The sequence below is a fragment of the Dendrobates tinctorius genome, unplaced genomic scaffold (genome assembly GCF_039654945.1).
Source record: "Dendrobates tinctorius isolate UK_male_01 unplaced genomic scaffold, ASM3965494v1 ptg000455l, whole genome shotgun sequence".
In the NCBI taxonomy this organism is placed as follows: domain Eukaryota; kingdom Metazoa; phylum Chordata; class Amphibia; order Anura; family Dendrobatidae; genus Dendrobates; species Dendrobates tinctorius.
In genome coordinates this window covers 2792530-2816871 of record NW_027362117.1, presented here as the reverse complement: position 1 = coordinate 2816871, position 24342 = coordinate 2792530, and the positions used below count along the sequence as shown (strand labels likewise).

General features: G+C 46.8%; 1 protein-coding gene across 6 annotated transcripts in view; it reads right to left on the bottom strand.

The window, feature by feature from the left end:
* The window catches only part of LOC141077484 (contactin-4-like), a 271638-nt gene that overhangs the window by 46180 nt on the left and 201116 nt on the right, over positions 1 to 24342 (bottom strand). For all 6 annotated transcript variants that reach the window (XR_012227573.1, XM_073564449.1, XM_073564445.1 and 3 more), the window contains one exon: positions 18089 to 18195. Coding sequence is in view for 5 of the 6 variants with exons in the window: in XM_073564449.1 (XP_073420550.1) it covers positions 18089 to 18140 (52 nt within the window). In the remaining variant the exon portion in view is untranslated. The remainder of the gene's footprint in view (positions 1 to 18088; positions 18196 to 24342) is intronic.

Genomic DNA, 24342 nt, shown 5'->3' with positions numbered 1-24342 from the left:
AGGTTTCTGCCAGGCAAGTTCATCAGATTAAGAGAGCGGTTGCTAAAAAGCCATTACAAACCAGCAAACAGATATTTAAAGCTGCTGGTGCCTCTGGAGTCCCTCGAACCTCATGGTGTAGGATCCTTCAAAGGCTTGATGTGGTGCATAAACCTACTATTCAGCCACCCCTAAACAGTGTTCACAAGCAGAAATGGTTGCAGTGGGTCCAGACATACATGAAGACTATTTTTCATACAGTCTTGTTTACTGATGAGTGTCGAGCAACCCTGGATGGTCCAGATGGATGGTTGATGGATGGTTGGTGGATGGCCACTATGTCCCAACAAGGCTGCGACTTCAGCAAGGAGGTAGAAGAGTCATGTTTTGGGCCGGAATCATGGGGAAACAGCTGGTAGGGCTCTTTAAGGTTCCTGAAGGTGTGAAAATGACCTCTGCAAAGTATATAGAGTTTCTGAGTGACAGCTGTCTTCCATGGTATAAGAAGCAGAAATGTGCCTTCAGGAGCAAAATCATCTTCATGCATGACAATGCACCATCTCATGCTGCAAAGAATATCTCTAAGGCTGAGTTCACACGTGGCGTTTTTTTTTGCGTTTCCGCGGCTGTTTTAACCGCGCGATTTTGCCGCGAAAACGCGAAAAATAAGCATCCCATGCATTCCTATGGGATTCCGCAATGCTGTACTAATGCTGCGGTTTTTACCGCAGCGGAATCGCTTCGCGGTAAAAACCGCAGCATGCTCATTAATTTGCGGAATCGCGGCGATCCCGCACCCATAGGAATGCATTGTTCCGCTTACTTCCCGCATGTGGCTGTGCACACCATGCGGAAAGTAAGCAGAACATTTGCGGATGGTACCCACGGTCCGGGGGAGAGGAGACTGTCCTCCGGGCTTTGGGTACCATATCCCTGTAAAAAATAGAATTTAAAAATAAAAAATATTGTTATTCTCACCCTCCGACGTCCCGCGCAGTCTTTCCGCTTCTCTTCACGCTCCCGTTCGCAGTAGTCCTTTGCGAAAATGCCCGCGATGGCGTCCGTTCTCGCGGGATCGCGAAGTCTCGCGGTCATTCGCGCGACGTCATCGCGAATTACCGCGAGACATCGCGATCCCACGAGAACGGACGTCATCGCGGGCATTTTCGCAAAGGATTACTGGGAACAGATGCGCGGGACGTCGGAGGGTGAGAATAGCACCATTTTTTATTTTTTTTTACATTTTATCTTTTACTACTGATGCTGCATAGGCGGCCTCAGTAGTAAAAAGTTGGTCACACTCATCAAACACTATGTTTGACGAGTGTGACCAACCTGTCAATCAGTTCTCCAAGCGATGCTACAGATCGCTTGGAAAACGCTAGCATTTTGCAAGCTAAATACGCTTGCAAAATGCTAGTTTTTCCGCGGGAAAATCGCGGGAATTTAAAATGCGATTTTCCCGCGGACTGGAATTCCGGAATTCTCGCGGTAATTTCCGCGAGAGTTCCGGTACGTGTGCACTTAGCCTTAGTCATTGACTGCTATAGGCATAAAAGGAGATAAACTCATGGTGTGGCCACCATCTTCCCTTGACCTCAACCCTATAGAGAACCTTTGGAGTATCATCAAGCAAAAAAACTATGAGGGAGGCAGTTCACATCAAAACAGCAACTCTGGGAGGCTATTCCGACTTCATGCAAAGAAATCCAAGCAGAAACTCTCCAAAAACTCCCAAGTTCAATGGATGCAAGAATTGTGAAGGTGATGTCAGAAGGGTTCCTATGATAACATGTAACTTGGCCTGTTAGGATGTTTTGGAGTTAAATAGCTTTTTTGTTCAGTGAATGTGACCTCCTAATGCTGCAAATTCCACAAATGAGCATTTTCAGTTCTTTAAAACGGATCAAATATTTAGAAATTCTACTGTGCCTAATAATTTGGAACAGTGCAATTTGAGTTTTTATTCATTTTGGAGATTATATGACTTTTATTACACTGACTATCATTTGTACTGACTATTTAGGAAAATCATAGAAAAATATCATTTGCATAATAATTTGGAACACAGTGTATATAACTTGGTGAAGTTCTGCTCCACTGCATGACCGGCTAAGTTATACAACCTGGTGATGCTCTGCTACAATATATAACTCAATGAAACACTCCTAAATTATATGATCTACTACAATTTATATCATTGGGACATTCTACTATATTACATGACCTGAGGAAGCTGTTCTACATTATATGATCTATTACATGATCTGGTGACAATGTGTTTATCGGCTACATTATGTGATCAGCGGATAGTCTTCTACAGTTAGTCTATTTCATGTGATCTCTTTCATCATATGATCTGGTGAAGCTCAGCTACATTGTATGATCTACTGATACAGTGCTACAATTTATTAAATGGGTTACATTACAGGATCTTGTGACGACCTCTTTATCAGCTACATTATATGATCCCTTACAATATATGATCCCCTACATTACAGGATCTGGTGATGACCTCCTTATCTGCTACATTATACGATCCCCTACATTATATGATCCCCTACCTTACGGGATCTGTGATAATCTGTCATCTGCTACATTATATGATCCCCACATTACAGGATCTGGTAATAAACTCCTTATCTGTTATATTATATGATCCCCTACATTATATGATCCCCTACCTTACAGGATCTGGTGATGATCTCTCATCTGCTACATTATATGATCCCCACATTACAGGATCTGGTGATGACCTCCTTATCTGTTACATTATATGATCCCCTACATTATATGATCCCCTACCTTACAGGATCTGGTGATGACCTCCATATCTGTTACATTATATGATCCCCTACATTATATGATCCCCACATTACAGGATCTGGTGATGACCTCCATATCTGTTACATTATATGATCCCCTACATTGTTTGATCCCCACATTACAGGATCTGGTGATGACCTCCATATCTGTTACATTATATGATCCCCTACATTGTTTGATCCCCACATTACAGGATCTGGTGATGACCTCCATATCTGTTACATTATATGATCCCTTACATTATATGATCCCCTACCTTACAAGATCTGGTGACGACCTCCTTATCTGTCACGTTATATGATCCCCACATTACAGGATCTGGTGATGACCTCCATATCTGTTACATTATATGATCCCCTACATTATTTGATCCCCACATTACAGGATCTGGTGACGACCTCCTTATCTGTCGCGGTATATGATCCCCACATTCCAGGATCTGGTGATGACCTCCATATCTGTTACATTATATGATCCCCTACATTATTTGATCCCCACATTACAGGATCTGGTGACGACCTCCTTATCTGTCACGGTATATGATCCCCACATTACAGGATCTGGTGATGACCTCCATATCTGTTACATTATATGATCCCCTACATTGTTTGATCCCCACATTACAGGATCTGGTGATGACCTCCATATCTGTTACATTATATGATCCCTTACATTATATGATCCCCTACCTTACAAGATCTGGTGACGACCTCCTTATCTGTCACGTTATATGATCCCCACATTACAGGATCTGGTGATGACCTCCATATCTGTTACATTATATGATCCCCTACATTATTTGATCCCCACATTACAGGATCTGGTGACGACCTCCTTATCTGTCACGGTATATGATCCCCACATTCCAGGATCTGGTGATGACCTCCATATCTGTTACATTATATGATCCCCACATTACAGGATCTGGTGATGACCTCCTTATCTGTCACGGTATATGATCCCCACATTCCAGGATCTGGTGATGACCTCCATATCTGTTACATTATATGATCCCCACATTACAGGATCTGGTGATGACCTCCTTATCTGTTACATTATTGATCCCCTACATTATTTGATCCCCACATTACAGGATCTGGTGATGACCTCCATATCTGTTACATTATATGATCCCCACATTACAGGATCTGGTGATGACCTCCTTATCTGTCACGGTATATGATCCCCACATTCCAGGATCTGGTGATGACCTCCATATCTGTTACATTATATGATCCCCACATTACAGGATCTGGTGATGACCTCCTTATCTGTTACATTATTGATCCCCTACATTATTTGATCCCCACATTACAGGATCTGGTGATGACCTCCTTATCTGTTACATTATTGATCCCCTACATTGTTTGATCCCCACATTCCAGGATCTGGTGATGATCTCTCATCTGTTACATTATATACTGTGTGTGATGTTCTGATGTAGCCGGAGGCTGATGCAACACTTATGAGAAGTGTCACCTGTGTAGGATGCACTCGCCCATGTCTCTGGGGTCTGCACATAATGTAATTGCACTCCTGGGGTTGCGTTACCTCTGCCTCTACCTGTCACCACCGGGACATGTTGTTTTGATGTGGAAACAGCATTAAGAGGACCAGGATAATGGAACTGTAACTACATGTATCCCAGCAGTCAATGTCTCGCTGCAGAGAGAGCGCAGCCACAAACTGTGCAGTGGGGGAGACGAGCAGATGTAGCAGAGCTGAACTCGTCATTTAAGATTCTGCTAAAATATCTAAATTAGTGTCCTGATCTAATCCGATAAGCCGTCAATGGCAATTAATGAGGATTCTCAAAATAAATCGGATTCCAGAAATTCCAGTCTCTTCATAATTTCAGTTTTATTTTAAGCGCTAATATAAATTCAACCTCAGCAAATTAGAACAGAAAGAATTAATTGGATATGTAAATGAGATTATCTGCTATATAAATCTAATTACAAACTAATTTGCTCTAACAGCATGAAAAGGAACAACGCGTTCCCTATAAAGCGGCACCTGTACCACGTCTGGCGTCAACCGCGACGGACAAAAGAGGCCGGACGGCGCGGACCGCCACACGGAACACACCATGGTATAAGCCAATTATCGGAGGACATGGAGAATTTCTGTATTGTTAAATTCCCCGATCAGTAACAACCGTGAAAATAATCTTGTTCTGCATTTGGGTGCGGTCACCAATGTCAAGAATCACAGGAACAACAAAGCATGCAACAGACGAAGAACGGCGCATGTGCATGAGATAATCCAGCATCCCAGACCTGCGCCATACGGAGATCCCGCTCTGCTTGTAACAAATGTATCACCACAAGCAATTAGTGCAACAAGAACACAGAACTCGCACAAACAGAAATGTGGAGAAGTGAACTCCAAGACTTTGACTTTTTTGTGTGGGGGGGGGTGTTGAAACAGTAGGATGCACTATGATAAACCCTTGTCCACATCCTATTAGATGGGGGAGGGGGGGTAATTGTATTTGGAGGAAAATACTTGAAATGTTGGGACTCAGTACAGCAGAAGTTTGTGCTTCAGAGCGGTTTTCTTTCTACAGGGAAGGAATTTGCAGCCATAAGCAAAGAACTCAGAGGATGTACTGATGTCGTAGTCACCCAGGCACTTTCTCTCCTCCTTTCCTACATATTAGTAAATTTAAACTCTGTTTCTGCATTCTGGTTCATAACAAGTAATCACAGGGCCGAAAGCAAAACCTGGAAAAGGTCCTCACCCCACAATTACCTAGCCGAAATCTCAGGACATGAACACTGCATGATTAACTTGGCTTTCCCAATGCACAAGAGTAATGCACACAGTGATGTCACAGTACAGGAATAATGCACACAGTGATGTCACAGTACAGGGATAGTGCACACAATGATGTCACATACAGGGATAATACACACAGTGATGTCACATACAGGGATAAAACGAAAAAAGTGGTTTGGTACCGTGTTAGCCAGTAGAAAAAAAATATATAAAGTGCTCTCAGTGAGAGAAACAAAATAGGAATCTTGTGGGTGTGATACCTTTTAATGGCTAACAAATAATAGTGAATGTTGTTACAAAGCAAGCTTTCGGGACTGCTTATGTCCCTTCATCAGGCTGTCACAGTACAGGGATAATACACACAGTGATGTTACAGTACAGGGATAATACACACAGTGATGTCACAGTACAGGGATAATGCACACAGTGATGTCACAGTACAGGGATAATGCACACAGTGATGTCACAGTGCAGGGATAATACACACAGTGATGACACAGTACAGAGATAATGCACACAATGATGTCACAGTACAGGGACAAGACACACAGAGATGTCACATACAGGGATAATACACACAGTGATATCACAGTACAGGGATAATACACACAGTGATGTCACAGTACAGGGATAATACACACAGTGATGTCACAGTACAGGGATAATACACACAGTGATGTCACAGTACAGGGATAATACACACAGTGATGACACAGTACAGGGATAATACTCACAGTGATGTCACAGTACAGGGATAATACTCACAGTGATGTCACAGTACAGGGATAATACACACAGTGATGTCACATACAGGGATAAAACGAAAAAAGTGGTTTGGTACCGTGTTAGCCAGTAGAAAAAAAATATATAAAGTGCTCTCAGTGAGAGAAACAAAATAGGAATCTTGTGGGTGTGATACCTTTTAATGGCTAACAAATAATAGTGAATGTTGTTACAAAGCAAGCTTTCGGGACTGCTTATGTCCCTTCATCAGGCTGTCACAGTACAGGGATAATACACACAGTGATGTTACAGTACAGGGATAATACACACAGTGATGTCACAGTACAGGGATAATGCACACAGTGATGTCACAGTACAGGGATAATGCACACAGTGATGTCACAGTGCAGGGATAATACACACAGTGATGACACAGTACAGAGATAATGCACACAATGATGTCACAGTACAGGGACAAGACACACAGAGATGTCACATACAGGGATAATACACACAGTGATATCACAGTACAGGGATAATACACACAGTGATGTCACAGTACAGGGATAATACACACAGTGATGTCACAGTACAGGGATAATACACACAGTGATGTCACAGTACAGGGATAATACACACAGTGATGTCACAGTACAGGGATAATACACACAGTGATGACACAGTACAGGGATAATACTCACAGTGATGTCACAGTACAGGGATAATACACACAGTGATGACACAGTACAGGGATAATACACACAGTGATGTCACAGTACAGGGATAATACACACAGTGATGTCACAGTACAGGGATAATATACACAGTGATGACACAGTAATAATAATAATAATAATAATTTTTATTTATATAGCGCCAACATATTCCGCAGCACTTTACAATTAAGCGGGGACATGTACAGACAATAAATTCAATACAAGTTAAGACAATTCAAACAGTGACATTAGGAGTGAGGTCCCTGCTCGCAAGCTTACAATCTACAAGGAAATGGGGGGACACAGTAGGTGAGAAATGCTTGTTAATTCAGGTCTGGCAATTATAATAAATTTCGATTTTCATATAAAGCTGCATGATCCGGTCATCAGCCCGTGTGTTTAAGTGCAATAGACAAGTATCAAGTGCAGTTATCATGTGCATGAAGGGTGTGGAGACAGATGAATAGCAGGGTGCAGATTCAGAATAATATTTGGAAGGAGGGAACAGGGCAAAGTTAGCTTGCTGAGTAGTTGATGTGGTAGGCTTGTTTGAAGAGATGGGTTTTCAAAGCGCGCTTGAATAGGTCAGGGCTAGGTATCAGTCTGATCGTCTGGGGAAGTGCATTCCAGAGAGCTGGAGCAGCACGAGAGAAGTCTTGGAGACGGAGGTGCGAGGTTCGGATTACGGGGGATGTCAGTCTTAGGTCATTTGTAGAACGGAGGGCACGTGTAGGGCGATAGACAGAGATGAGAGAGGAGATATAAGGCGGTGCAGAACAGTGGAGAGCTTTGTGGGTGAGAGAGATGAGTTTATACTGGACCCTGTAGCGAATAGGTAGCCAGTGTAATGACTGGCACAAGATGGAGGCATCGGTGAAGCGGCTGGACAGAAATATGACCCTGGCTGCCGCATTCAAGATGGATTGGAGAGGAGAAAGTTTGGTAAGAGGGAGACCGATCAGAAGAGAGTTGCAGTAGTCCAGACGAGAATGAATAAGAGCGACAGTAAGAGTCTTAGCAGTTTCAAAGGTGAGAAAAGGTCGGATTCTGGAGATGTTTTTAAGATGCAGGTGCAGTACACGGTACAGGGATAACACACACAGTGATGTCACAGTACAGGGATAATACACACAGTGATGACACAGTACAGGGATAATACACACAGTGATGTCACAGTACAGGGATAATACACACAGTGATGTCACAGTACAGGGATAATACACACAGTGATGTCACAGTACAGGGATAATACACACAGTGATGACAGTACAGGGATAATACACACAGTGATGACAGTACAGGGATAATACACACAGTGATGTCACAATACAGGGATAATACACACAGTGATGACACAGTACAGGGATAATACACACAGTGATGTCACAGTACAGGGATAATACACACAGTGATGACAGTACAGGGATAATACACACAGTGATGTCACAGTACAGGGATAATACACACAGCGATGTCACAGTACAGGGATAATACACACAGTGATGTCACAGTACAGGGATAATATACACAGTGATGACACAGTACAGGGATAATACACACAGTGATGTCACAGTACAGGGATAGTGCACACAGGGATGTCACAGTACAGGGATAATACACACAGTGACGTCACAATACAGGGATAATGCACACAGTGATATCACACTACAGGGACAATACACACAGTGATGTCACAGTACAAGGATAATACACACAGTGATGTCACAGTACAGGGATAATACACACAGTGATGACACAGTACAGGGATAATACACACAGTGATGTAACAGTACAAGGATAATACACACAGTGACGTCACAGTACAGGGATAATACACACAGTGACGACACAGTACAGGGATAATACACACAGTGATGTCACAGTACAGGGATAATACACACAGTGATGACAGTACAGGGATAATACACACAGTGATGACAGTACAGGGATAATACACACAGTGATGTCACAATACAGGGATAATACACACAGTGATGACACAGTACAGGGATAATACACACAGTGATGTCACAGTACAGGGATAATACACACAGTGATGACAGTACAGGGATAATACACACAGTGATGTCACAGTACAGGGATAATACACACAGCGATGTCACAGTACAGGGATAATACACACAGCGATGTCACAGTACAGGGATAATATACACAGTGATGACACAGTACAGGGATAATACACACAGTGATGTCACAGTACAGGGATAGTGCACACAGGGATGTCACAGTACAGGGATAATACACACAGTGACGTCACAATACAGGGATAATGCACACAGTGATATCACACTACAGGGACAATACACACAGTGATGTCACAGTACAAGGATAATACACACAGTGATGTCACAGTACAGGGATAATACACACAGTGATGACACAGTACAGGGATAATACACACAGTGATGTCACAGTACAAGGATAATACACACAGTGACGTCACAGTACAGGGATAATACACACAGTGACGACACAGTACAGGGATAATACACACAGTGATGTCACAGTACAGGGATAATACACACAGTGATGTCACAGTACAGGGATAATACACACAGTGATGTCACAGTACAGGGATAATACACACAGTGATGTAACAGTACAGGGATAATACACACAGTGACGTCACAGTACAGGGATAATACACACAGTGATGACACAGTACAGGGATAATACACACAGTGATGTCACAGTACAGGGATAATACACACAGCGATGTCACAGTACAGGGATAATACACACAGTGATGTCACAGTACAGGGATAATACACACAGCGATGTCACAGTACAGGGATAATACACACAGTGATGTAACAGTACAGGGATAATACACACAGTGATGTCACAGTACAGGGATAATACACACAGTGACGTCACAGTACAGGGATAATACACACAGTGATGACACAGTACAGGGATAATACACACAGTGATGTAACAGTACAGGGATAATACACACAGTGATGTCACAGTACAGGGATAATACACACAGTGATGTAACAGTACAGGGATAATACACACAGTGATGTCACAGTACAGGGATAATACACACAGTGATGTAACAGTACAGGGATAATACACACAGTGATGTCACAGTACAGGGATAATACACACAGTGATGTCACAGTACAGGGATAATACACACAGTGATGTCACAGTACAGGAATAATACACACATTACTCTACAAACAGCACACGAGTGCGGTAGAAACACGCACATCACAGCCCACAGTCGCCTGGGTTTCTTTTTATTACCATACAGTTCACAGACTGGGAGAAACGAGGACGTCCTGAAATCTGGCACCAGCAGGACGAGACATTCTCTTAATAGACATTTTGTTCCTTTCCGGTAACGTTACTTGGACTCGTGCGTCGCTCATCACATGTTATATCATAAAGCACAATCGCTGTTCTGCCATTTAGGAGCCGTAACGGTCAGCTCTACGTGAGCGGCATTAATAATCATCCGCTGTAAAGTCCTGCAATCACCACGAGTGCGGCTATTAAGTCACTAATTCACATGTTCTGCTCCAAACCTTTGTGACCCTTGAAAACAATTCCCAGAATCCATCAGTCTCCGACTTCTGAGCCGGCGAACGGTCGAGTATCTTATTAATTCACGTCTTCAGATATTTCTAGGTCACAAAGTATAAAAAATCCCTAAAACGGAGTCGTCCTTCCACCCGGCTGAACAGGCAATTTCTTGATTAAAATTTATGTCAAGATGATTATTACCGAGTGGATTTCAGGACGCTGGGAGAGGCGGACACGAGAGGAAGCGGCGGGCTGAGGGTGACGCAATAGTGACACGTAATGTGCACAGGAGGTCACGCATCTGCGACTGTCAGTGAATAGAAACACTCCGAAAATCCGTCCGAAGTGTGGGGGAGCGTATATTAAAGGGGTTGTCCAGGATTACAAAAACACGGCTGCCTTCTTCCAAAAACAGCACCACCCCTATCCACAGGTTATGTCTGGTACTGCAGCTCAGCTCCACCGACGTGAATCGTGCAGAAGTGAAGGACCGCACAAAACCCGCAACAGTGCCACAGATCAGACTCAGATCTATGTTTACAAAGTTGACAACTAAATAAGTAAACAAATAGAAATTCTGCTACTTTCTAACATATCTTGTGCTTCAATAAGTGACCGTTTTCAAGATCTCTGCTTGCTGGTAATGAATGGAAACTTTCCTGTTTGTATCCATAGACTTAAAACTATCCCTGTCCTAAAACTTCACAGCTGAGGGTTTGTTACAATTGTATTCAGTCCAGACTGGATTAATCCTCTGTGAGTCTGGACTCCAGACTGATACATTGTAACAAGCAGGGAGATTTATGCTGCTGATGTTCTTGGCTCATTGTCCAGAGGAGACACAACTGTATCAAGTCCTCAGCTGCAGAAGTCTGAGGTCACTCACGACGAGTCCAATCACTGCATATAATCAATGAAGGCGTCCATTCACTGACAGCAAGCAGAACCGCATTCTGGGACTAGCAACTAACAAGTGATGCAGAGAAAACCTAAAAACTAAATAATGGGGTTGTTGGAATACATCCTCAGCTCCCTCCTTCCACCCTAGGACAGAGGGGTCTTGCATGTACCTATGTAGGGCGGTACGACCCCCTTACACCGGTTTCCATCTGCGAGTCCTGGGTCGCACCACCACACTCTGGCAATCCTTCTAGAAAATGAAACGGTAATTAGGTTACAGGTCTGTCAGACCGAATATTACAGAAATAGTCCCTATGAGACCTCAGAGAAGCCTCATAGACCCACTGCAGAAGTAGAGACCTTTCTTAAAGGGGTACACCCATCTCCTAACAATTTGCTATGCAGATGCAGATCCCACCAACCAGACCTCCTTCTATGCTTGGGAGCGGGGTCCTGATGCATGTTGCCTTCAGCAGAGATGTGGTGGGAATTCCCATACAAATGAATAGGAAATCGTGCAATGTGTCAGGAACCGAGACCATAAGTGGGTCCGGCTACCGCTTTATAAGACAGGAATACTCCTTTAAATATTTAGGCCCAAACCTGGAACCAGCTGCAATGAAAGGAAGACTCCCCCCCCAAAAAAAAACAGCCTATTCCTGGTGCCAGTCGGCTTCTTTATACCCACCGATCCTAAGACATTAAGGATCATCTGTAATAGGGATAAGAAGGTTTAGGCTGCTGTGACCCTCAGGCCAGGTCGCCCCTTTCCCCTAGGTGGCATCACTCCACCCATGAGGCGGTGAGTCGGGTCACCCAGATCAGGGCCCATAGGCGTCCTCTATAGATACAATGTATCAGCGCCAGTATCCTCCGAGCCTTCCTGTGACTTTAATCGGCCGTTTAGAATATTTATAATGGTTATCAATTATTCAGACACCTGCCTGATCAATTTGCATACTGTTTAAAGGGCTAGACGCAGATAAATATTTCATCTGATTTAATCTTGTTTGTTGATTGATGGTCGTAATAATATTTTTCGGTGTTTGATTTTCTCCGTTTATAAACTCATCTATTTCATGTCTGCCGGATCGTTAGACCATTTACCCCAGGAGACAATTGGATGGAAATGAATGGTCTGATAGCCGAGTAACAAAAACCAGAGTCTCTAAGAAGTCAATTGGGCGGAGCTTAGCTACAGACATTTAACAGGAGGAGCTTAATTGTAAAAATAGCTTTATTCTAATTTTTCATGTAACAACTTAAAGAGTTGTGACCAGACACACAATGACACTAATCATTCAATCACCCCCATAAATTATCTTAAAGGGATATCACACCAAAATTTTCCATTATTTGTAAAAAAGTGTGAAAAACCCACAATAAAATATGAAATACTCGATGCCTTCACCGTTTCCTCTTGTTACACTGATGGCATAACTATCAGATCTATCAGTCTCAGTGTGCATAACACCAACACTGCACCTGCTGAGGTTTGTAGTACTGCGCTGTGGGACTCAGTAGACGGGGACCAGCTGTGTCCTGCATTATCTGGTACAGGTCTTACAGACTAAATCCCCCTCCTCCTATACGGGGCTGACGTCACTGCTTCCTCCATTATTTCCAGCAATCAATCCATCTGTAACTTTTGGTGGTATCGGCCAAATTTACAAAAACTAAAATAAGGTACTGTCTCTTTAAATGGCCTTGAAACCCGAGAAGTTACAATGTTACTTTTCAGCAGTCAAGAAAAAAAAAAAAAGTCACAAATAAACCTGATTTATAAAATCTAATTCACTAAAGGATAAAACAGAATGAAGCGAGTGGACGAGTCGTGTAATTGTAGCCGTCTGTCGCCAGCAGATAATATGTGACAGACAGGATAACAACATTTTCTGAAATAGAGGGCACCAGCGCCGTCTGCCAGCAAATTACTGACGAGCAATCCGACAATTTGCTTTTGTAGTAGCGGATGGGGGAACTTGTACGCGGGGCTGCACGCAGGTCTCCTACCTCACCCATGTAATATTCACATGAAAGGGAATTATTCATCAAACCCCATTAACTCCAGCGAGATAAACAAAGGGCTCGCTCCGCGCACTGCGATATGCACAGACGTGGACTAATTAAGCCCTGAAGGATCTGCTGTAACATATGTTAAATATTGCACGTGTCTTAGAAATACATTTTTTTTTCTCTGTTCTCTACAAGGCATTCCAGACAGGAAAGTGACAGTAAGGTGAAAAAAAGGGAAAAATATTGAAATTATTAGCTGCGACCTGCAAGGAAGAAGAGATGTAGAACTACAATTATCAGCAAGTGCAAGTTTCAAAACCAACTCTCAGCATAAACCTCACAAAAATGTTATACCACATAGACGTCCAAAGCCGCACCTGAAATCCATGAGAAATCAACATCTAGGCTATTATAATACTGCCCCTATGTACAAGAATATAACTACTATAATACTGCCCCTATGTACAAGAATATAACTACTATAATACTGCCCCTATGTACAAGAATATAACTACTATAATACTGCTCCCTATGTACAAGAATATAACTACTATAATACTGCCCCTATACACAAGAATATAACTACTATAATACTGCTCCCTATGTACAAGAATATAACTACTATATTACTGCTCCCTATGTACAAGAATATAACTACTATAATACTGCCCCTATACACAAGAATATAACTACTATAATACTGCCCCTATGTACAAGAATATAACTACTATAATACTGCTCCTATGTACAGGAATATAACTACAATAATACTGCCCCTATACACAAGAATATAACTACTATAATACTGCCCCTATGTACAAGAATATAACTACTATAATACTGCCCCTATACACAAGAATATAACTACTATAATACTACCCCTATACACAAGAATATAACTACTATAATACTGCCCCTATGTACAAGAATATAACTACTATAATACAGCTCCCTATGTACAAGAATATAACTACTATAATACTGCCCCTATACACAAGAATATAACTACTATAATACTGCCCCTATACACAAGAATATAACTACTATAATACTGCTCCTATGTACAGGAATATAACTACTATAATACTGCTCCCTATGTACAAGAATATAACTACTATAATACTGCCCCCTATGTACAAGAATATAACTACTATAATACTGCCCCTATGTACAAGAATATAACTACTATAATACTGCCCCCTATGTACAAGAATATAACTACCATAATACTGCCCCCTATGTACAAGAATATAACTACTATAATACTGCTCCTATGTACAAGAATATAACTACTATAATACTGCTCCTATGTACAAGAATATAACTACTATAATACTGCTCCTATGTACAGGACTATAACTACTATAATACTGCTCCTATGTACAAGAATATAACTACTATAATACTGCTCCTATGTACAAGAGTATAACTACTATAATACTGCTCCTATGTGCAAGAATATAACTACTATAATGCTGCCCCTATGTACAAGAATATAACTACTATAATACTGCTCCTATATACAAGAATATAACTACTATAATACTGCCCCCTATGTACAAGAATATAACTACTATAATACTGCCCCTATACACAAGAATATAACTACTATAATACTGCCCCTATACACAAGAATATAACTACTATAATACTGCCCCCTATGTACAGGAATATAACTACTATAATACTGCTCCCTATGTACAAGAATATAACTACTATAATACTGCCCCCTATGTACAAGAATATAACTACTATAATACTGCCCCTATGTACAAGAATATAACTACTATAATACTGCCCCCTATATACAAGAATATAACTACTATAATACTGCCCCCTATGTACAAGAATATAACTACCATAATACTGCCCCCTATGTACAAGAATATAACTACTATAATACTGCTCCTATGTACAAGAATATAACTACTATAATACTGCCCCTATGTACAAGAATATAACTACTATAATACTGCTCCTATGTACAGGACTATAACTACTATAATACTGCTCCTATGTACAAGAATATAACTACTATAATACTGCCCCCTATGTACAAGAATATAACTACCATAATACTGCCCCCTATGTACAAGAATATAACTACTATAATACTGCTCCTATGTACAAGAATATAACTACTATAATACTGCTCCTATGTACAAGAATATAACTACTATAATACTGCTCCTATGTACAGGACTATAACTACTATAATACTGCTCCTATGTACAAGAATATAACTACTATAATACTGCTCCTATGTACAAGAGTATAACTACTATAATACTGCTCCTATGTGCAAGAATATAACTACTATAATGCTGCCCCTATGTACAAGAATATAACTACTATAATACTGCTCCTATATACAAGAATATAACTACTATAATACTGCCCCCTATGTACAAGAATATAACTACTATAATACTGGCTCTATGTACAAGAATATAACTACTATAATACTGCTCCTATGCACAAGAATATATCTACTATAATACCGCCCTACTCTGCTGTGATATAAAGGTTTTATACATCTGACTATTATACGGCTTTATTTCCAGACCTTCCAGTTGTGATGGAGCCCCTTTCTCTCCTGCGGCTCGGGTACCCGCTGTATCTCAGTTTGGGCAGTGCCCGTCAGCTGACTTTGTGCCAGTCTATGTAATAAATAAATCAGATGCAGTCGGGGAGTTGAGGCTGAAGGAGCTCAGACAAATTACTTTAAGGTCAGCTGGAATTCCTTTTATCAGGGTGAGGATCTGTTCTTGGTGCCGGTAAGTGATGCATTACTGTCGTGTATTAGCGGAAGTAGCAAATATGGTTCCGTCTATGGGCATCAAATCCGGAGCTGAAGGAAAATACAGATTTCAGCTCTTCGGATACTTTGGGTTCTTTATTATTCCTAACAATTGCAAAGAAGACAAAGCCAGCAGCACCTGACATTATCTGATGATACAACAATGCAAACCGCTCTCAAAAAGTTTCTCTTTCTCCTAACTTTGGCAGAAAGCCCCTTACTCCAGTCCTGGCACCAGTAACAGGAGGCAGCGCTCCTGCCATGTGGCACAGGAGCCATCTCTGTGGATGTCTATGGGTCTGTACGTATATAAGTGGCTCTCGCTGTATTGTCTGCTGAGACTCAGTGATCAGATATAATCTCCTTCCTGCTCAGCTGCCGCATTCAGCCATTTTTCTTCCCCATGTTTTATACTGCAGGTGTGATCCATAAGGGCAGAGCCATGATTAGTGACTCCAACGTACAGGTTCTTCTCACAAAATTAGAATCTATTCTATTATTTCTAAACACTGTTTTTCGGTGATTCCTTTTTTATCTCCGTTCATACTGCACCCACACACACAAAGGATACACCATTTGAAGGGTAAACTTGCCCCCTTCAGCAAGAAAACAGCCAAACAAACCACACATCCACGATTTGATCACAAAATACTATTTAAACTAATTTTCATAAACCTGCAGTAAGCAAAAATGACCTGCAGGTGGCACCACAGTACCCCAGAGCACACTACCACAAAGCTGCTTACAGACATCACAAACAAAGCCAAACATTTGCTTTGGGGTCTTTCCAGCTTGCCCAAGTGCTTGCTCAGCCTATTTCGGGCACATTGGAGGATTGCACACATCACTGCAGGTAAGTCACATATGCAAACACATTTGTAAACAAGCACTGCTTTTTCGCTGATTACTTCGTCCCACACGCACACGATACACCATTTGAAAGGTAAACTTGCTCCCTTCAGCAAGAAAACAGTCAAACAAACCAAACATCCATGATTTTATCACTAACTACAGTTTAAACATTCATTTTCATAAACTTGCAGAAAGACACAATGACCTGCAGGTGGCACCACAACTGGAAAACATTTTTTGGCCTCTACTATCAAACCAATTTACTGTATTACCAATCTACATATATAAATACCTGTCTGTGTTCATCAGCTCATGAAATACATTTACATTTCACCAGTTTGCTTTTTCTGACATTGCCTGCGCCCCCGACTATGTCACGGGTTTATTTCTGGTAATGTTGATGATTACGGCTTACAGCCAATGAAAACCCAAAAGTCATTAACTCAGGAAATTAGAATAATTAACAAAAACACCTGTAAAGTGAAATAGAACACTGTGTGTAATGACTGCAGCCTTGTCCATTGGAGTTTCACATATTCCAAAATCCCCCTTTGTGTCTCCTCAGCCAGCGGCTAGGTCTGTCCCCCTTACTTTACACTGCATGTCTGTTTGCAGCAGAGATGATTTCTGCATTTTTCACACAATATAAAACACAAAAAATGTTTCCGGCAATTCTCGGCTATACTTGTACAGAACGCAGCCGGTCCCCGCGAGGCGCGGAGACGATGAGTGACGTTGGATTTACCGGTGATATGAGAAGAAGTGCAAAAAGCAGCACAGAGAAATACGAGCGCCCCCCCGGAATCCGCAGTCAGCACCCCCAATACTAAGCGGGCGCAGCGCGGGACCAGCAGAGCCGTAATTGGCCCCTGCAGTGGGACCTGGATTCTCTGTGAAGCACTCGGGGTTATAACATCAGGAAAGTGAATGGAGATGTTACCTGCAAGACACACGAACCAGCGCAGCGCCAGCAGTCTCCATAGCAACCTCATCCTCGCTTCGTGGGGTCGGACGTCTCCCGGATCTGCGGCAACTTTACGATTTTATCTGTGGGAGAGAAGCGGCAAATTTAGAATTCAACACAGCGGAGGACGAGGCGGCCTCCTATCCCACCGATCCCGTCCGGCCTCCCCGGAGAGGCCGATCCTCCGCAATCATCCACCGCGCTACGGTGACCGCGGCCCCGAGAAATCACTGCAGCCCCCAGTCCAGTGCAGAGCGCACACGAGACGCGCAGAGCGCACACGGGACACGCAGAGCGCACACGGGACACGCAGAGCGCACACGGGACACGCAGAGCGCACACGAGACGCGCAGAGCGCACACGGGACACGCAGAGCGCACACGGGACGCGCAGAGCGCACACGGGACACGCAGAGCGCACACGAGACGCGCAGAGCGCACACGGGACACGCAGAGCGCACACGGGACGCGCAGAGCGCACGCGAGTCAGAGCGTACACGGGACATGCAGAGCGCACGCGAGTCAGAGCGTACACGGGACACGCAGAGCGCACGCGAGTCAGAGCGTACACGGGACACGCAGAGCGCACGCGAGTCAGAGCGTACACGGGACACGCAGAGCGCACACGGGACGCGCAGAGCGCACACGGGACACGCAGAGCGCACGCGAGTCAGAGCGTACACGGGACACGCAGAGCGCACACGGGACACGCAGAGCGCACGCGAGTCAGAGCGTACACGGGACACGCAGAGCGCACACGGGACGCGCAGAGCGCACACGGGACACGCAGAGCGCACGCGAGTCAGAGCGTACACGGGACACGCAGAGCGCACACGGGACACGCAGAGCGCACACGGGACACGCAGAGCGCACGCGAGTCAGAGCGTACACGGGACACGCAGAGCGCACACGACTCAGAGCGTACACGGGACACGCAGAGCGCACGCGAGTCAGAGCGTACACGGGACATGCAGAGCGCACACGGGACACGCAGAGCGCACACGAGTCAGAGCGTACACGGGACACGCAGAGCGCACGCGAGACAGAGCGTACACGGGACACGCAGAGCGCACGCGAGTCAGAGCGTACACGGGACACGTAGAGCGCACACGAGTCAGAGCGTACACGGGACACGCAGAGCGCACACGAGTCAGAGCGTACACGGGACACGCAGAGCGCACACGAGTCAGAGCGTACACGGGACACGCAGAGCGCACACGAGTCACGGAGAGCGCACACGGGACACGTAGAGCGCACACGGGACACGCAGAGCGCACGCGAGTCAGAGCGTACACGGGACACGCAGAGCGCACACGGGACACGCAGAGCGCACGCAAGTCAGAGCGTACACGGGACACGCAGAGCACATACGGGACACGCAGAGCGCACACGAGACACGCAGAGCGCACACGAGACACGCAGAGCGCACACGAGACACGCAGAGTGCACACGAGACACGCAGAGTGCACACGGGACACGCAGAGCGCACACGAGACACGCAGAGCGCTCACGAGACACGCAGAGCGTACACGGGACACGCAGAGCGCACGCGAGACACGGAGAGCGCACACGGGACACGTAGAGCGCACACGGGACACGCAGAGCGCACGCGAGTCAGAGCGTACACGGGACACGCAGAGCGCACACGGGACACGCAGAGCACACACGAGACACGCAGAGCGCACACGGGACACGCAGAGCGCACACGAGACACGCAGAGCGCACACGAGACACGCAGAGCGCACACGAGACACGCAGAGCGCACACGAGTCAGAGCGTACACGGGACACGCAGAGCGCACACGAGACACGCAGAGCGCACACAGGACATGTAGAGCGCACACGAGACACGCAGAGCGCACACGAGACACGCAGAGCGTACACGGGACACACAGAGCGCACACGAGACACACAGAGCGCACACGAGACACGCAGAGCGCACACGAGACACGCAGAGCGCACACGGGACACGCAGAGCACACGCGAGTCAGAGCGTACACGAGACACGCAGAGCGCACACGAGTCAGAGCGTACACGAGACACGCAGAGCGCACACGAGTCAGAGCGTACACGAGACACGCAGTGTGCACACGAGTCAGAGTGTACACGAGACACGCAGAGCGCACACGAGTCAGAGCGTACACGGGACACGCAGAGCGCACACGGGACGCGCAGAGTGCACACGAGACACACAGAGCGCACACGAGACACACAGAGCGCACACGAGACACACAGAGCGCACACGAGACACACAGAGCGCACACGAGATGTAGAGAGTGCACATGAGACAGCGTACACGAGACACACAGAGCACACACGAGACACGCAGAGCGCACACGAGTCAGAGCGTACACGAGACACGCAGAGCGCACACGAGTCAGAGCGTACACGGGACACGCAGAGCGCACACGGGACACGCAGAGCGCACACGAGACACGCAGAGCGCACACGAGACGCGCAGAGCGCACACGAGACACACAGAGCGCACACGAGACATGCAGAGCGCACACAAGACGTAGAGTGCACGAGACACACAAAGCGCACACGAGACACACAAAGTGCATACGAGACACGCAGAGCGCACGAGACACGCAGAGCGCACATGAGACACGCAGAGCGCACACAAGACACGCAGAGCACACGAGATGTAGAGAGTGCACAAGAGACAGAGCGTACACGAAACACGCAGAGCGCACACGAGACCTGCAGAGCACACACGAGACCCACAAAGCGCACACGAGACACGCAAAGCGCACAAGACACGCAGAGCACGCACGAGACACACAGACTGCACACGAGACCTGCAGAGCGTGCATGAGACACACAGAGCGCACACGAGACCTGCAGAGCGCACACAAGACATAGACGTAGAGAGCGCACGAGACTTAGACGTAGAGAGCACACGAGACTTAGACGTAGAGAGCACACACAAGACACGCAGAGCGCACACGAGATGTAGAGAGTGCACATGAGACAAGGCACACACGAGACACACAGAGCGCACACGAGACCTGCAGAGCGCACACGAGACACGCAGAGTGCACACGAGACACTCAGAGTGCACACGAGACACGCAGAGTGCACACGAGACACGCAGCGCACACACGAGATGTACAGAGCGCACACGAGACACGCAAAGCGCACAAGACACACAGAGCACGCACGAGACACACAGAGCGCACACGAGACCTGCAGAGCACACACAAGACGTAGACGTAGAGAGCGCACGAGACATAGACGTAGAGAGCGCACGAGACGTAGACGTAGAGAGCGCACACAAGACACGCAGAGCGCACACAAGATGTAGAGAGTGCACATGAGACAGAGCACACACGAGACACGTAGAGCGCACACTAGACACGCAGAGTGCACAGGAGACACGTAGAGCGCACACGAGACACGCAGCGCGCACACGAGACACGCAGAGCGCACACGAGACACGCAGAGCGCACACGAGACACGCAGAGTGCACAGGAGACCTGCAGAGCGCACACGAGACGCACAGCGCACACACGAGATGTACAGAGCGCACACGAGACACGCAGAGCACACGAGACGTGCTCAGCCCCTTCTGGAGATATTACAGCCCCCCCATCAGACATATTGATGTCAGGTTAGGAGATCCTCAAATCAATGGAAATGTAACACAGTCGTTGCATCGTCTGCAGAGATCTCTGCTGGCAACACGCGGTGCGATCTGTATCTATACATGACACACCGGCCTGAGAAGGATCGCAGCAAGCACCGGTCGGCAGGAGGAGGATATCCAGTACCCACAGTGCTGGCAGAGACCATAGGCAGAAGAGCCATAGGACAGGCGACACCGAGAGCGGGGAGAGTCAGCCATGAGCCATCACCACAGACCCTGCTGCAGATCTGACAATAAATCTGTGGATCGTGACACCGATTCTCTCCGGCTGAATTAATCCGAACCACAAGTCAATATCTGTGCACAAATATCTGCAGAGCGTGAACGTGATATGTAAAATCTTTGACTCCTGACTTGTAATCCAGTGCGGATTTTTTTTTTTACCTTAAAAATCTGTAGGCGAAATCCCGAGAGCAGAGAATCCACAGCACAATCCGGATGCAGCACATGCAGATTCATTGCAAACTTGTAGCAAGATCCCCACAGTAACATTCACCTGCCGTTCTGATAGGAAGGCTGCATTCGGTCGGACACATTTTTGGCCTTTGTGAACACCGACCAATGTTAGTCACTGTGCACTCGTGCGAGAGCCGTCCTCTACAGAGCGCGTACGTGTGCGAGAGCCGTCCTCTACAGAGCACGTACGTGTGCGAGAGCCGTCCTCTACAGAGCGTGTACGTGTGCGAGAGCCGTCCTCTACAGAGCGCGTACGTGTGCGAGAGCCGTCCTCTACAGAGCGCGTACGTGTGCGAGAGCCGTCCTCTACAGAGCGTGTACGTGTGAGCCGTCCTCTACAGAGCGTGTACGTGTGCGAGAGCCGTCCTCTACAGAGCGCGTACGTGTGCGAGAGCCGTCCTCTGCAGAGCGCACACGTGTGCGAGAGCCGTCCTCTGCAGAGCGCACACGTGTGCGAGAGCCGTCCTCTACAGAGCGCGTACGTGTGCGAGAGCCGTCCTCTGCAGAGCGCACACGTGTGCGAGAGCCGTCCTCTACAGAGCGCACACGTGTGCGAGAGCCGTCCTCTACAGAGCGCACACGTGTGCGAGAGCCGTCCTCTGCAGAGCGCACACGTGTGCGAGAGCCGTCCTCTACAGAGCGTGTACGTGTGCGAGAGCCGTCCTCTACAGAGCGCGTACGTGTGCGAGAGCCGTCCTCTACAGAGCGCGTACGTGTGCGAGGGACGTCCTCTACAGAACGCGTACGTGTGCGAGAGCCGTCCTCTACAGAGCGCGTACGTGTGCGAGAGACGTCCTCTACAGAGCGCGTACGTGTGCGAGAGCCGTCCTCTACAGAGCGCGTACGTGTGCGAGAGCCGTCCTCTACAGAGCGCGTACGTGTGCGAGAGCCGTCCTCTACAGAGCGCGTACGTGTGCGAGAGCCGTCCTCTACAGAGCGCGTACGTGTGCGAGAGCCGTCCTCTACAGAGCGCGTACGTGTGCGAGAGCCGTCCTCTACAGAGCGCGTACGTGTGCGAGAGCCGTCCTCTACAGAGCGCGTACGTGTGCGAGAGCCGTCCTCTACAGAGCGCGTACGTGTGCGAGAGCCGTCCTCTACAGAGCGCGTACGTGTGCGAGAGCCGTCCTCTACAGAGCGCGTACGTGTGCGAGAGCCGTCCTCTACAGAGCGCGTACGTGTGCGAGAGCCGTCCTCTACAGAGCGCGTACGTGTGCGAGAGCCGTCCTCTACAGAGCGCGTACGTGTGCGAGAGCCGTCCTCTACAGAGCGCGTACGTGTGCGAGAGCCGTCCTCTACAGAGCGCGTACGTGTGCGAGAGCCGTCCTCTACAGAGCGCGTACGTGTGCGAGAGCCGTCCTCTACAGAGCGCGTACGTGTGCGAGAGCCGTCCTCTACAGAACGCGTACGTGTGCGAGAGCCGTCCTCTACAGAACGCGTACGTGTGCGAGAGCCGTCCTCTACAGAACGCGTACGTGTGCGAGAGCCGACCTCTACAGAGCGCGTACGTGTGCGAGAGCCGTCCTCTACAGAGCGCGTACGTGTGCGAGAGCCGTCCTCTACAGAGCGCGTACGTGTGCGAGGGACGTCCTCTACAGAACGCCCTCTACAGAACGCAAACGTGTGCGAGAGCCGTCCTCTACAGAGCGCGTACGTGTGCAAGAGCCGTCCTCTACAGAGCGCGTACGTGTGCGAGAGCCGTCATCTACAGAGCGCGTATGTGTGCGAGAGCTATCCTCTACAGAACGCATACGTGTGCGAGAGCCGTCATCTACAGAGCGCGTACGTGTGCGAGAGCCGTCCTCTACAGAGCGCGTATGTGTGCGAGGGACGTCCTCTACAGAACGCCCTCTACAGAACGCATACGTGTGCGAGAGCCGTCCTCTACAGAGCGCGTACGTGTGCGAGAGCCGTCCTCTACAGAGCGCATACGTGTGCGAGAGCCGTCCTCTACAGAGCGCGTACGTGTGCGAGAGCCGTCCTCTACAGAGCGCGTACGTGTGCGAGAGCCGTCCTCTACAGAGCGCGTACGTGTGCGAGAGCCGTCCTCTACAGAGCGCGTACGTGTGCGAGAGCCGTCCTCTACAGAGCGCGTACGTGTGCGAGAGCCGTCCTCTACAGAGCGCGTAC